This window comes from Oryctolagus cuniculus, chromosome 9 (assembly GCF_964237555.1).
Source record: "Oryctolagus cuniculus chromosome 9, mOryCun1.1, whole genome shotgun sequence".
NCBI lineage: Eukaryota > Metazoa > Chordata > Mammalia > Lagomorpha > Leporidae > Oryctolagus > Oryctolagus cuniculus.
The window spans coordinates 60,524,374-60,541,050 of record NC_091440.1 but is presented as its reverse complement, the minus strand read 5'-3'; the positions used below and the strand labels follow the sequence as shown (position 1 = coordinate 60,541,050).

The following is a 16,677-nucleotide window of genomic DNA, read 5'->3' as shown; positions in this document are numbered from 1 at the left end:
AATCTGTGTGGTGACTCCATGCCTCTTGCCCCCACCACACTCCTCCTCTCAGAATAAATCAACCACAACACTGGTTCACTCCCCAAACGGCCGCAACAGCTGGAGCTGAGCCGATTCAAAGCCAGGGGCTTCTTCTGGATCTCCCACATGGGTGCAGGGCCCCAAAGACTTGGGCCATCTTCTGTTGCTTTCCCAGGCCATTAGCAGGGAGCTGGATCCAAAGTGGAGCAGCCTTGACTCGAACCAGTGCCCACATGGGATGACAGCACTGTAGGTGGTGCCTTTATCTGTTATGTTATCTTAGCGCCGGCCCCCCAGTATACTTTTGTGTCTATTCTGTATACTCTGTTCTATCTTCAAACCTGTGATTCAATGGAAAGGGTGATGAAGAGTTTGAACCCTAGCACTGTTTACTACTTGACCAAAGATCCTGTGAGTAACCTCAGAATTTCAATTATCTTACTATAAAATATTAGAACACTTGATAAGCACTACAGGAACATAAACAGTATTGCTATTTTCCCTATTTTTTTCTCCTAACAATCATCACTGTTGCTGATCTTCTTTCCCAACATTGCATGTGCTGTCTTGCCTCTGCTAAGGTACAAGTTTTAGAATCACTATTCATTGCAGTTGCTCTTCCTATTACACAGTTATGGTTTGGCAGAACATGAGTGTCAGGATCAGAGACACTGAATGTAGAATCCTGCCTCCAAATTAATACAAAGCTGATTATTTCCAGCTGACTGGTACTTGACCTCCATAAATATTTCCTTAACTATAATATGGAGGATTACAAAGGGTACTGTTTAACATTAAATGATTTATGTATATATGTATATACATATAAAATACTTAGTTCAGTGCTTATTAAGTATAAAGTTACTTTTCTATTTCCCCTTTCAAATGATAAATAAATTATTAGTATTAGTGAATAACATCCAATGTTAGGCTGCTTCATATATGAAGAAGACCTTTATATAATGAGAAACAATAAATGTTCTATAGTACTGGCCTTTAATGAAAATTGAGAGTATGTGTTATATAAAAATATACCCTGTTATATCAGACATAACCTTCAGCCTATTAAATGGTTCTAAAATGCTATTTTATTTTTTAACTTGCATCTCTCTGATTACTAATAAAGATATCTTTTTTGGACATTCTATTTTCCACTTCTATGAATTAAATACATTTATCACTTGCCTACATATGCTTTTTTTCTTGTTGAGTTTTTTTTTTTTTTTAAGATTTATTTATTTATTTGAAAGTCACAGTTACATAGAGCAAGGAGAGGCAGAGAGAGAGAGAGGTCTTCCATCCACTGGTTCATTCCCCAGATGGTTGCAACGGCTGGAGCTGCACCGATCAGAAACCAGGAACCAGGAGCCAGGAGCTTCTTCCTGGTCTTCAACGCAGGTGCAGAGGCCCAAGGACTTGGGCCATCCGAGGAGCAGCCAGGACTAGAACCGGTGCCCAAGTGGGAGGCCGGCGCTTTAGGCCAGGGCATTAACCCACTGCGCCATAGCGCCAGCCCCCTTCTTGTTGAGTTTTAACTTAAAGTGTTTTTATGACATTCTTGCAAACTGCTAAATTTTCACAATAAAAGTTCAAGCTATTCTTCGAGTTCTAAATTATAAAAAGTTGCCATAAATAAAAAACTAAAGTCCAGTTACCATTTAAGGAAGATGGTACCACCGATGCAGTATTAGTGACATCTAAGCATCACTGTACACAGCAGTAACTTATTTTCATCCTCAAGAATTTACTGTTGAGACTGGTGATGTGGACCAACAGGTTAAACCGCTGCCTGCAGTGCTGGCATCCCTTATGGGTGCTGGTTCAATTCCCAGCTCCTCCACTTCCAATCCAGCTCCCTGTTAATGTGCCTGGGCGGGGGCTGGCAGGAGAGGGTGTAGCGGTGGAAGATGGCCTGAGTGCTTGCTTGAATCTCCGCACCCACATGGGAGACCTGGAGGAAGCCCCTGGCCCCTGGCTTTAGCCTTGCCAAGCCCTAGCTGTTGCAGCCATTTGGGACATGAACCAGTCAACAGAAGACCTCCCTGTCTCTCTGTAATTATGCCTTTCAAATAAATAAATCTTTAAAAAAAAAAAAAAGGGGGCTTACAAACACGGTTTCCTCATTACACCTCAATCTCACATTTAATGTATTACAGAATATTCAGTGAATTACTTGGAGTTCTTTATGAATTCTTTTTCATTGAAAGCTAAAAATATCTTCTCCAATTCTTTTATCTATTCTTACTTTGCTTATTCTTATTATACATAATCCTAAAAGTTTGACACTGTGAATTTTACTCATACTTTACAGTTTTGGGGTCTCAAGTGCTTTCAAGGGCAGGCTTTCTGGCGCAGTAGGTTAAGCCACCACTTGGGACAACTGCAGCCCACATCAGAGTGTTGGTTCAGATACCAGCTCCCGTGTGTCCGTTCCTGCTAATGCATTCTGGGAGAAAGCAGACGGAGTTAACAGGTTCCTGGCTTTGACTTGACCCAGTCCTGGCTGTTGTGGGCATTTGGGGATAAAGTAGCAGAGATAATATCTCTGCCACTTCACCTTTCAAATATATAAACTTTACATTAAAAAAATTTTCCTATACTAAGCATAAAGAATGTTTCTTATCCTGAAAATAAACTATATTTTCTTCTGATAGTCTGAAAGGTTTTCTTTCCATATTTAGATCTTTAAAATTGATTTGTGGGGCCAGCACTGTGGCGTAGTAGGTAAAGCCGCCACCTGCAATGCCAGCACCCCATATGGGCACCAGTTCGAGACCAGGCTGCTCCCCTTCTGGTCACGCTCTGCTATAAATGGGAAAGCAGAAGAAGACAGCCCAAGTCTTTGGGCTCCTGCACCCGTGTGGGAGACCCAGAAGAAGCTCCTGGCTCCTGGCTTCAGAATGGCATAGCTCCAGCCGTTGCAGCCAATTGGAGAATGAACCAGCGGAAGGAAGACCTCTCTCTTTCTCTTTCCTTCTCCTTCTCTCTTTGTTAAGGAAGACCTCTTTCTCTCTCCCTCTCCCTCCCTCTCTGTGTAACTCTTCCAAGTAAAATAAATATTAAAAAAAATAAATTGGGGGCCGGAACTGTGGCACAGTGGGTTAACACCCTGGCCTGAAGCGCCGCCATCCCATATGGGCACCGGTTCTAGTCCCGGCTGCTCCACTTCCTATCCAGCTCTCTGCTAAGGCCTGGAAAAGCAACAGAAGATGGCCCAAGTCCTTGGGCCTCTGCACCTGCATGGGAGATCCGGAAGAAGCTCCTGGCTTGGGATCGGTGCAGCTCCGGCCGTTGCAGCCAATTGGGGAGTAAACCATCAGATGGAAGATCTCTCTCTCTCTCTCTCTCTCTCTCTGCCTCTCCTCTCTCTGTGTAACTCTTTCAAATAAATATTTTAAAAATTTTAAAAAATAAAAAAATTGATTTGTGTGCAGCACAAGCATAAGATAGGGATGCCATTTTATTTTTTAAACAAAAATAATTGTCCTGGCAATATCTTTTCATGTCTAATTCTTAAAAGTATCTCTGGCTATACAAGTTTTCAAATATAAGTCAATCTGTTTCTGAGCTTTCTATTCTGATTAGTCTACTTCTGAACATAAAACATATATTATTGAGGCTAGTGCTGTGGCGTAGTGGGTGGAGCCGGCGCCTACAGTGCCAGCATCCCATGTGGGCACTGGTTTGAGTTCCGGCTGTTCCACTTCCCATCTAGCTCTCTGCTGTGGCCTGGGAAAGCAGTGGAGAATTGCCCAGGTCCTTGGGTCCTGCATAGGAGACCCAGGGGAAGCTCCTGGCTCCTGGCTTTGGATAGGCGCAGCTCCAGCTGTTGTGGCCAGTTGGGGAGTGAGCCAGCAGATGGAAGACCTCTCTAACTCCGAATTTCAAATAAATAAATAAATAATCTTTTTAAAAATGTATTATCTTCATATTATAACAAATTCTAAAAAATGAATAGATGTTTAACACAAAGGCACCAGAGAACTTACATTTTAGAATGTCATAAACACTAATAGTGCACATAGAAAGAACTCAGAATAGTTTTGAAACAAGACACTGTAAAAAAGAATTAAAAAGCCATCACAAATTACTAAGGAGATAAAAAAATTAAGATATAAATTGTATTTTACATACTAGCACTGAAGTACAGCACATTGCTTATACTGGTATTGAGGTATTCTGCTTCTGCTATTGCTTTTTAACAATCCCCTGCCAGAAACACATACGGCGACACCCTTAAAATATGGGCTAAACAGGACTTAAAAAAAATTTATATGAACGTCAGTGCAAATTTCATAAATCATAAAACTTAAGTACAAATTCAGATAATTACATATGCTATTTCCTACCCTTGTGAACTTGGAACACATTTCCTCTGCTTCTTTTATCATATTTGCTCGAAGCATATATTTTGCACATTTGGAATTGATGAATCTGTCAGCTGTGTCCAAAGACTGTGCTTCATCCATCCACTTTGCAGCTTCTTTGAGATTACCTATATGCTATAAGAAATAAAAGCATTAAAAAATCAGTTTATTATCAAGAGAATACATATATACTATAAGTGGAAAAACAAATCATTTGCTAAACAAATTATTTGCTACCATTTCTGTCAAATTTATCTAGAAGTCTAGATAATTAAAATTCACATTTACTAAGAGCTGAATCAAATACCAAACACTGATTACACAACAATGTAATATGAAACTCCTTGGGATTATCAGAGTATTTGAAAAAAGATTATCAGAGCACCCTAGAAATTATTTCTACACAAAAATAACTCAAAGGCTTCTTAAATAGCTAAATTCTTCAACTATTCAAAAAATATGACTAAGAATTTACCTTGTAAATTTTTGCTTTCATATAGAATAATTCTATTAGAGTTGGAGTACTAGCAATTGCAGCATTAATATAATCCAAAGCCAGTGAGTGCTGTCCAAGTTTATCAAAGTGCTGTGCCAGGAAATACTGAACCCAGAGTAGTGTTGTTGGGGGTTCCTTTTCCCCATTCTCTGTAAATAAAACAAAAGTCAATTACATGGAAAAGGCAAACAAACAAATTATGTTCTCTCTCTGCCCTAATTTTAATAAAACTATTATTACAGAAGTGAAACCCCAGAAAAAATGTCCAATTTCAACATTTCAAAAAGTGACAGCCACACAGAGAATTAAAACATCTAGTTTCAGACTTCTGATCCCAATTCCACTCCAAAGAAACAACGATGAGGAAAGGAACTCAAATCAATCTAATTCTGTGAGTTCTCAAACTGAAAGGAAAAAGAGGCAAGCCCAGTAGAAGTTAAGGAAAATAACTCAGAGAGGAGACTGCTTAACTACCACAGCAAGATTTCAGCAGAGGAAAACAACGGCCAGACTTCCAGGGCTTAGCATTTTCTAGGCCTCACCACTTAAATCAAAGAAACATAAAGTTCAAAAATATGATCCTCAAGAAATGGATACACCCTTGAAAATATGGAAATAACCCTGCCAGATGACAGGAATCTGAGAGAGAATACAAACCAAGCCCTCTAACAAAAGCAGTCAATACGCTGAGTTCTATTCTGTCCCCCTTAAGCTACACAAAGGTAGATAAGAAATAACAGGCTCTCCAAATGGATTTCAGAAGGGAATGGGACTGGTACTATATCACAGGAGATTAAGCTGCTGCCTTCAATGCCTAGATCCCATTTGGGTACTGGTTCTGGTCCCAGCTGCTCATTCACCTGGGAAAGCAGCCGAAGACAGCCCAAGTGCTTGGGGCTTAGCCAGAAGAAGCTTATGGCTCCTGGCTTCTGCCCTGCCCAACCTCTACCACTGCAACCATTTGGGGAGCAAACCAGTGGATGGAAGATCTCTCTCTCTCTCTCTCTCTCTCTGCCTTCAATAAAGCAATCCTTAAAAATTAATAAAAAAAATTTTTTGAAAAAAAGGAAGACATACAGGTCTAAAATGAGGTGAGAAAGGGCTGGCATTATGGCAGAGCAGGGTAAGCTGCCTCTTGCAATGCCAGCATCTTGTATCAGGGTACTGGCGTGAGTCCTGGCTGCTCCATTTACAATCTAGTTCCCTGCTACTGTGCCCCGGAAGGCAGCAAAAGATGGCCCAAGTGCTTGGGCCCCTGCCACCCAAATGGCTCAGGCCAGGTTGTTACAGCCATCTGTGGAGTGAGCCAGCAGATGGAGATCTCTATCTCTTTCAAATAAATCTTTAATAATAAAGTAAAGTGAGGTTAGAAAAGAAATTATGATGTCTGAGGTGACAGATATGCCAATTACTCTGATCATTACACTGTATACATAAATTGAAATGGCATATTTATTCCATAAATATGCATTAATTAATATTACTTTATTAATATTAATATTATATAATTGTTAATTATAATATATTAATTATATTTATTATAATATTTAATATGATATTATATATTTAATAATATATAATATTGTAATTATATTTAATATAATTATATTAATTATAGTTAATTATATTATTATAATTATATTAGTCATAATATTATTATATTATATTATGTTAATATTAATATGTATTAATTAACATTAGTCAAAATATATGTAAAAAAATAAATGAAAATGGAAGGAATAAATCTATCCATGCACCATCAAAACAAAAAGGTCTCTTGTTATAGCTAATAAAATGATATAAAAATAATACAAATGCACTGTCGCACACATTAAAATACAAACAACAAAGGCAAAGGGTCAAGTTCCTCTTATATAAACTGTATTTCAGTAAAACAAAACTCTTTAGAAAAGAGCTAATAAGTCAGAGAGGAAATGATAGAGTAAAGGGAACTGGGGCCAGCACTGTGGTATAGTAGGTTAAGCCTCCACCTGTGGCACTAGCATCCCACATAGGCACTGGTTCAAGTCCCGGCTGCTCCACTTCCTATCCAGCTCTGTGCTAATGGCCTGGGAAAGCAATGGAAGATGGCCTAAATGCTTGGGTCCCCACACCCACACCAACATGGGGGACCCGGGAGAAGCTCTTGGTTCCTAGTTTCTGATCGGCCCAACTCCACCACTGCAGCCTTTGGGAAGTGAAGCAGCAAACAGAAGACCTTTTTTTTTTTTTTGGACAGGCAGAGTGGACAGTGAGAGAGAGAGAGACAGAGAGAAAGGTCTTCCTTTACCGTTGGTTCACCCCCTAATGGCCACTGCGGCCGGTGCACCACGCCAATCTGAAGCCAGGAGCTTATACTGGTCTCCCATGGGGTGCAGGGCCCAAGGACTTGGGCCATCCTCCACTGTACTCCCGGGCCACAGCAGAGAGCTGGACTGGAAGAGGAGCAACCGGGACAGAACCGGTGCCCCGACCAGGACTGGAACCTGGGGTGCGGGCGCTGCAGGTGGAGGATTAGCCTATTGAGCCGCAGTGCCGGCCCAGAAGACCTTTTTGTAACTCTTTCGGTAACTTTGCCTCTTAAATAAATAAATAAATCTTAAAACAAACAAACAAACAAACAAACAAAAAAAAACAATGATCCAAAAATAATGCTAAAATCCTGAATCGAAAAGCCCATGAGACACCATTTAATGGGCACATCAGGCTGACAGCAAACTGTGATCAATCTTAACATCAAAAAACACAATCAGAATGCCACCTGCCATGACACAACAGGAAGCCCAAAGCTCCTGGTTCATGGCTTCTGCCTGGTCCAACCTACCACTGCAGCCATCTGGGCAGTGAACCAGCATATAGACGATCTCTCTGTGTCTCTCCCTCTCTAAATCTTAAAGTTCATGGAAAAATAAACTCATAGTGACATAAAAGTAGTAATTTTTAAATCCATGCAAGTTTTTCCTTAAATCTGAAGATTTGTATGCAGATTTAAATTTTTTTGCACCAAAACAGAACTGATTATATCCCACTTTCCATAAACTTTAGAACCCTCACAAAGACACATGAAGAACCCAAACTAAAATTACCATCTGCATGACTACAAAAATTCTAGTATTTTCTAAATTAAATCATCCTTATGTACATAAAACCTTACAAACAGAAAAAAAAAAAAAAACAGAATTATACAAGATTGAAAGGAATAAGAGTAGAAAAAAAGGTTCCAAATGAAACTGCATGGTCTCAGCAAGCCACATAACCTAATCAAGGCTGTTTTTTTCATGTTAAAATAGGTTTAACTCCCTCCCGCCCACAGGATGATGGAAAATTTAAATTAAATGAGATTGAAAGTGTTTTCATTTCGTTCTCTAATTCAATATCTATTTAATAAGTAGCTTTTATGTAGTACATACACAATAAACATAAAATAGTATTACTGCACATAACTAAAACTGATAGAAATAAGTAATCAAATTCCAATTTAATTTAAACTTACCATAAGGGCTAAAAAATTCACATGTTTTAAGAGAAGCTTCATAATTAGTAACAAGTTCCTGGATTATAGAAACCTGTTAAAGAAACATTTTTTAAGCTTCAAAATATTTTATTGAAGGTACTTTCACTTATTATCAATTACATATGAGAAGCACTCTACAGCTTATTTCAGAGCTATAAATTAACCAAACTACCAGGATGTCTGCTTCCCACCTCCCTTTGAATATGAACATTTCCTGGTATAGAGAAAGTGAGAAAAAAACAGAAAATACACTATTTATTAATAGTAAAAAAGAACCTCTTAAATTTCTCAATAAGCAGTCTGAAATTTTGAAAGATAAATTTCTACTAGTTACTACAAAATCTATTTTTGACAATAATTAATCCTTTACTTCAATATTGTAAAACAGTAAACTGTTCATTGTATATTGATTTCCTAACATGTTATTACAAAAAAGTAAAATGAAAAATGACTGCTTACTTACTATTGCTAGCAACCTTAATGAAGTGCAGAAAGCAGTATCTCCACTTAGAATTACAGATTCTCCTACCCAACCTCCTTATTATCTACCTGCTAAAGTAAGGTCTGAAATCCTGCTTAGTATTTAGTGAAAAGTGGAATGCTATCCATTTTTAATTTCAGAAAAAGAATTCTACTTCTTTTCCATCACCAGCCTTCTTTACAAACTGGCAGGGTTCGATATGCCTTGAGTGAGGCCCCCAAAGGTCCGGATACTGGAAGCTGAGTCCTTAGTGTGGCACTGTTGTAGAGAAATGCAGTTAGGGCGATGGGGACACCACCCTCTGAGGGGATAAATGTAGTTCTTAGTCACACGTTGTGATGCCAGCTGGAGGATCCACCTCCCGAAACTGTGAACTAAATAAACCTCTTATCTTTATAGAGCCTTAGATATTTTGTTATGGCAACAGATAATGGACGAATAACCAAAGTTCCTTATAGTTTCCCTAACACTGAAGAGCAGACCCAGTGTCACAAAGTCCTAGCAGATTTTATACATACATAAGAATTCAGTTGTATGCATATACAAAAAACTTCTTCACACATTTAATGCAATATGATATTCTTCAACTAGCTTTATTTTGAATTCACTTTAATCCCCGCCCCTCAAAATCACAGTGCCCATGAAACCACTGACATTCCCATTGATACCAGTCAACTCAAGAAAGATCATATTAAGAAAAGTCGCAGGCCTACGTATCTGTTTGGCCAAATGCTGCCTCACAAGTGTAAATCTCTAGTTAAAATAAAAATTTTAAATAAAACAGTTTATTCTGGTACACAAAATTTGAAATCCATGCAGTTTTTTCATAGTATTTTTTTGAAGACTCTTTTGAAGACCCCATTTTATGTAGAAAGAATACAAACTCAATGAAAATATGAACAGAATTTACGCTGGTAGAAAATGGGTACATTTTTTTTTTAATTTTAAAAGAGTGGTTCTGAAAGTGTGATCCTCAGAACTTTAATATCATTAATAGTAACATTATCTGATAATTTGTTAAAGATTTTTGGACCACACCCCAGACCAGTTAGAATCAAACTCTGGTTCTGTACATCATCATGTTATTAACAAGCTCTCTGGTTAAAACAAACACAGTTTGAGAATCATTGAAAAAAAAGATGCAAAAGTATTTTTACTATACAACAACATCAAAGATTAATAGAATTTTAAATCCACCATGACCATCCCACCAATCTCACAGTGTACGTTAACTAAAAAACTATTTCCAGGCTTAGAAATTCACAAGTTGTTCAATGCATAGAGGCAAATATTTGTTCATTAACTTATGTTGCCTTCTACTGGAAGTTGCAAAAACTGCAGCTAGTCCAGATTTTAAATAGGGTTTGTGAAACTTTCCTGCATCTCCAAGGTAAGAAATATATTTTTTTTTTGTAAGAAATATTTTTAAAGTAAATTGTATTAAATAAGAGATATAAGACATACACAGAAATTATACATAATCTTTAATAAAGGTGTATAAGTACTGGTGAATAACAGACATCCAGTTTTAGAACTTTAAAATAAGATGTGATAGGCCGGTGCCGCGGCTCACTAGGCTAATCCTCCGCCTTGTGGCGCTGGCACACCGGGTTCTAGTCCCGGTCGGGACGCCGGATTCTGTCCCGGTTGCCCCTCTTCCAGGCCAGCTCTCTGCTGTGGCCCGGGAGTGCAGTGGAGGATGGCCCAAGTCCTTGGGCCCTGCACCTCATGGGAGACCAGGAAAAGCACCTGGCTCCTGGCTTCGGATCAGCGCGATGCGCCGGCCGCAGCGCGCCAGCCGCAGTGGCCATTGGAGGGTGAACCAACAGCAAAAAGGAAGACCTTCCTCTTTGTCTCTGTCTACTCTGCCTGTCAAAAAAAGAAAAAAAAAAGCATAGGACAGCATTTTCTTCAAAAACTGATTATAGCTATTTTTATTAAAATGTAGCCTATAAAAATCAATAAAATGTAGCCTACTGGTTAAAATTAATAAATTATATTTTGTTGATCAAATGGCAGTTTACTGCTGCAATAAATTATCCATGCTCTAAGTTTAAAAGCAGGCATAACAAATTGAAAAATCTATATCTACACTACAAAATAATAATCATGATGGAGCAACTAAATATAGACTGTGATAATATGTCAAATCCAAAATTCGAACAGAAAACTATTAAAAATAAACCACCTTTATAGTCTTAGTACGCTAAATTTCAGAGATTGACATTTCTGTTAACATTACTTACAACATATATATATATATATATATATATATATATATATTTCCAGTACATACATTAACAGACTAAAATTTAAGGTGAATAACATCACTAGAAGATGATTAAATCATATCATGTTATGTGCGTGGGGATCTTCCTATAGCAATTAAGTTCATATAGCAAACTAAATAAATACCAAATTTTACCTTTTCTGCATTGTAATATAAAGATTTCAATGTAGTAAACAAGGGTGGGCAGCCTTTACTGAAGTTAACCCTCAGGAACTTATCCATTAGTTCTTTAAATTTTTCACCTAGAAACAAAAGTGTACTTAGGTTATATTTGATTGGCATAAGCAAGTCTTAAAATATTATTATAAATAAAACAACCACAGAAACAATTATCTCCATATCCAAATTTTAAATCTAAAAAGTCTGCATTATTTCTTGATAATGCCAAAAAGCCTAACACTTAATATCTCAGTTGGTAATTTTATTTTTCTCTAAATCTAAGTTGAAAATATCTTCAAGAGAAGTAAATAAAATGTGCGATTTTGAGCAGAGTGGAAGTAGACATAACAAGTATCCTTCCCGACTAGCCGACTCAATCCTACTGCCTAAAACTCAAAGCCCTACAGACAACTCAAAATGCTCTGCAGCAGACTACTCTAACCACCCCTGTATTCAAGGAGTAGCCAACATTTCCTCTTAAATACTAGGGGATATTTAGAAATGTTTCCCAAAATCATCTTGTGTTTTACTTCAATATGCATTCATTTGTTCATTACACCATTACGTATGAAGCACCTATTACATGCCAGACACTGTTTCAGAGCTAGGTGATACAGCAGTGGCTAAAACAATTTTTTTAGAAAATTCTGCCCTAAAAACATACATCAGACATTAGATTGAACCCTGTGAACATTAAAATTAAAATGTTCCATTTGCAACATCAAGTCAGTCAGTTTCCTCTTATTGCTAAATCCTTACAAAAAATTTTAGCATCACTGTTTGAAAGCAGAAAATATTGAAAAAATTTTTTCTTTTAACTTTAAATGTAAAGATGGTTAAGAGTTAATACTTGGGGCCAGTGCCGTGGCACAGTACGTTAATTCTTTGCTGCGGCGCCAGCATCCCATATAGGTGCCAGTTCTAGTCCCAGCTGCTCCTCTTCCAATCCAGCTCTCTGCTGTGGCTTGGGAAAGCAGTGGAAGATGGCCCAAGTGCTTGGGCCCCTGCACTCACGTGGAAGACCCAGAAGAAGCTCCTGGCTTCGGATCGGTGCCGCTCTGGCCATTGAAGCCATTTTGGGGAGTGAACCAACAGAAGGAAGACCTTTCTTTTGTCACTCCCTCTCATTGTCTACAACTCTACCTCTCATATAAATAAATAAAATCTTTTAAAAAAAAGAGTTAATACTTAAGAACATGAATTTGCCCAATGATTTTTTAAAAAAGAAAAATACATATGTCATGAATGATTTAGCCTAAAATAAAAGACTGGTAAAATGAATTGTAAAGAATTTAGGAACCACAACACTGTACAACAAGCCCCAACAATCCGAAGTGTTTTTTAACTGTTGTGGCTGGTCATCTTAAACAAAACATGAACATGTAATACAATCAGCTGTAAGAAAATTTTGAAGGAAAAATTTAACTCAACTTACTACCAAGATTGTTTTCAATTCATCTGTGAACTTTCTCTAGATCATATACAACATATTGATCTTTTGAAATTTACACATTACCAAGACAACATGAAACTTTGCCTAGGTTAAATATTTGTATGCATCATTACTTCCTTAAAAGCAAAAGTCATGGGGCAGGAGAGGCAGAACAGGGCCAGTCCTGTGGCGTAGTAGGTTAAGCCTCTGCCTACTGGACCAGCATCCCTGATGGGCACTAGTTAGCTTCCTGGTTGCTCCTCTTCCAATCCAGCTCTCTGCTATGGCCTGGGAAAGCAGTAGAAGATGGCCCAAGTGCTTGGGCCCCTGCACATGAGACCCAGAAAAAGCCCTGGCTTAGGATAGGTTGAGCTCCAGCAGTTGGGGCCATTTGGACAATGAACTAGTGGATAGAAGACTTCTGTCTCTCCTGTCCCTCTGTAACTCTGCTTCTCATATAAATAAATCTTTAAAAGAAAAAAGAATCATTGAGCTGGCATTGCGGCACAGCAGGTTAAACAATGCCAACATCCCATATGAACATCAGTTGCATCCTGACTGCTCCATTTCTGATCCAGCTCTCTCGTAATCTGCGGCAGAAGATGGCCTGAGTGCTTGGGCCCCTGCCACCCACGTGGGAGACCCAGACAGAGCCCTAGGTTCCTAGCTTCAGCATGGGCCAGCCCACCCTGGCTGTTGCGGCCATTTGGGAGTGAACCAGCAGATGGAAGAGCTCTCGGTCTCTCCTTCTCTAACTCCACTTTCAAACAAATAGATTTAAAAACAAAAATCAAGTGATTTCAGAGTTCAAATCCTTCCAGCACTTCCTTGTATATAGCAAAAGCTAATTTTATGGTAGACAGTAAAAGATGCTGTTGTTTAGAATACATATTGCTCCACTTCCCTGCTGTAGGACCTTAGACAAACAATCTGTACCCTAAAAATCCTCATTTTCTCTGACATAAAATAAGGCTAACAACATTACTGGCTTCAAGAGCACTCTTCTATGGCTCAAACAAGATGACAGTGTATGGCAAAGAGCAGTATTATAATAATCACTAAGTGTTGCCTATTATTATCTGTCCTAATATCTGTGGCTATTATACTTCTACAGTTAAGATTCTGTTTTCCAAACTTGCTATCTTCTGCTGAGAAAACTAACATTGGTGTCTACCTCTTTTGCAGCCCCCATCTTGGCTACTGCAGCAGGTTTCTGACAAATAAATCTTGCTTTGCACTGCCTATCCTCATGGAAATTCTTATATGCGAGACAAGAACCAAAATCATTTCCTTTATCATTTTCTGGGTCACAGCTAGGCCCCATGACTCGGATCCATTTAGAATTTGACTCCAGCCAGTATTGGATTGCCTCACTGGACAGAAGAGCAAGCAACCCGCTCTTGCTTGTTTTTCAGAGTCTCACTCCCCTCCATAGTAACTCTCTCAAAAGGTCTCTGTTAAAAGTGGTTAGCACAGTTAGATTCAGATGTTAGGCTTGCTGACCAGGCTGGAGCAATCCCCTGGAGAAGAGACTCTATACTTCTCATCTCAGCTCTGGGAATGCTGGTCCTATCCAACTCAGTTTCTTCTTCTTCTTTTTTTTTTTTTTAATAAGATTTATTTATTTATTTATTTGAAAGTCAGAGTTACACAGAGAGAGAAGGAGAGGCAGAGAGAGAGGGGGGTCTTCCATCCACTGTTTCACTCCCCAGCTGGCCACAGCGGCCTTAGCTGTGCCAATCCGAAGCCATGAGTTTCTTCCAGGTCTCCCACACAGGTGCAGGGGCCCGAGGCCTTGGGTCATCTTCTACTGCTTTCCCAGGCCATAGCAGAGAGATGGATGGGAAGTGGAACAGTCAGGACTTGAACTAGCGCCCATATGGGATGCCGGCACTGCAGGTCGCAGCTTTAGCCACTACACCACAGCGCCGGCCTCCAACTCAGTTTCTTTGCGGGGACTGGGCTGTTGTGTGAGACTGGGAGCAGGTCCTGGAGTGATTGTGAAATTCAGGCCAGGATAACACACATGTTCCTCAAAGATAGCTTGACTAGACAACAGACTCCGACAGCCTGATAGGGTGTCAAGCTGAAAAGTGCACTCTGTTGTCTCCTCGGAGAACAATTTGTCAGCGAGATTGGGTGCACTTTGGAGTGAGGCCATGGGCTCCATGCTCCATGTCCCAACAATTTTTTCTTCACCCCAAACCCTAACAAGATCTCTTTTTCTGTTTGCCTCATTCTAGATGCTCTCCTTACCCCACCTAATCTACAATTCCTACCAACTCGAATTCCTGGCCCCATTAGCCTGTATTTCCTTAGACATCTGGTTAGTTCTGCATCACAGTCTACATATCTCTTTCACGGAGAGGTGGCTTTTCCATCTAGACTCCACCTTAGGTGTAGATCCCCTCATGACCTGAACTTATGGAGACAGGACCTCCAGTGTGTTCACAGGTATCCCCTTCCTCCTCAGGTCTCTGTCTCTCTTATGTCCCCTTCTGTCAGGTCCTTCCTATGCAGTACTTATCTCTCCAAGGTAGCACAATGGGGAGAATATTTATTCTCCCACTATGCTCCTTTATCCCTCCACCTGCCTATTTAACAAACTAACTGGTCTACACAGCTTGTAGCCTCCCTCCAAACTCTAGCACAAAATACTTTAAGGCTCTTTTTGTGGAGGCTCATTGTCTATTTCAGGCCCATGAGCTAGGACTCAAGGTTAAGAGGTGTATAACAACTATTTCTCTTCATGCAGGGGAGCAAAGTGATGGTATACATTTGACCAGGCAGAGGCAGAGTTCTAGCATGTACCAGTACAGGGATCTGATCACTCCCTGCAAATGCTGTTCTGACAAGTACATATCCGAGGTTACAGGCATGGAAGGCTGAGTAAGCATGGGTAATACATGCTAGTCCCAGCTGCGCCTTCCGCCCTTCCCTGTGGGCTTCAGTGCATGTCTGGATGGCACAGGCAGTGAGTGTTTTGAAAAATGTCTCAAACTCAGGAGACGTAAGAACTGAAGGATGCTTCTGTTTTTATCCTCTCATTCCAGATGGGAAACAAACCACATACAGAACACATTCTCATGGGATGGATCCTTAGATTCTGGAATTCCTTTGAACCCCCAGAGTTTAAAAAAAAATGCCTGATCTTTCTCTGTACCACCACCTAACCAGTTACAAGTTAGAGGAGGGAGAAAGTTAGCCTAAGTGAGATGAGGTTCCTTATGTACAGGCTTTCTTTGTGCTAAAACTGTCCTTGATAGATCAAACTCAATCTGCCCAAGGCATTAGGAAAAAGCTCCACAGACCTGCAATAGAACCTCAAAGTACTCTGGACGACCACTTAAAGGTGGCTACTATGGTCTTTTATAACAACCGAAGAGAGGACCCAACAGCAGAAAGAAAGGATAAGAGAAGGAGTGTGTGCCTGCTGATGTCTCAGCTCCAGTGAGACCCGTAGAGACCTGCAAAGTGCTTTCACTGCAAGGGCAGTGCACATTTTGCACAGGACTCTTGAAAAGACCCTCAGGCCGGTGCCACGGCTCACTAGCTAATCCTCCGCCTTGTGGCGCTGGCACGCACACCGGGTTCTAGTCCCGGTCAGGGCGCCGGATTCTGTCCCAGTTGCCCCTCTTCCAGGCCGGCTCTCTGCTGTGGCCAGGGGGTGCAGTGGAGGATGGCCCATGGGAGACCCCATGGGAGACCAGGAGAAGCACCTGGCTCCTGCCATCAGATCAGCACGGTGCGCCGGCCGCGGTGGCCACTGGAGGGTGAACCAATGGCAAAGGAAGACCTTTCTCTCTCTCTCTCACTGTCCACTCTGCCTGGCGAAAGAAAGACAGAAAGACAGAAAGACAGAAAGAAAGACAGAAAGACAGAAAGAAAGACAGAAAGAGACAGACAGAAAGAGACAG

The 16,677-nt window shown here is 40.0% G+C and overlaps 1 protein-coding gene across 8 annotated transcripts in view; it reads right to left on the bottom strand.

The window, feature by feature from the left end:
• Positions 1–16,677, bottom strand: part of NAA16 (N-alpha-acetyltransferase 16, NatA auxiliary subunit) — an 85,838-nt gene that overhangs the window by 18,833 nt on the left and 50,328 nt on the right. For 7 of the 8 annotated variants that reach the window (XR_011378777.1, XM_008260015.4, XM_070048746.1 and 4 more), the window contains 4 exons: positions 11,305–11,411; positions 8,378–8,450; positions 4,864–5,033; positions 4,371–4,523 (listed from right to left, as the gene is read on the bottom strand). Coding sequence is in view for 7 of the 8 variants with exons in the window: in XM_008260015.4 (XP_008258237.1) it covers positions 4,371–4,523; positions 4,864–5,033; positions 8,378–8,450; positions 11,305–11,411 (503 nt within the window). In the remaining variant the exon portion in view is untranslated. Of the gene's footprint in view, positions 1–4,370; positions 4,524–4,863; positions 5,034–8,377; positions 8,451–10,346; positions 10,749–11,304; positions 11,412–16,677 lie in introns of those variants that run through there. The other variant, XM_070048748.1, reaches the window with a different exon arrangement.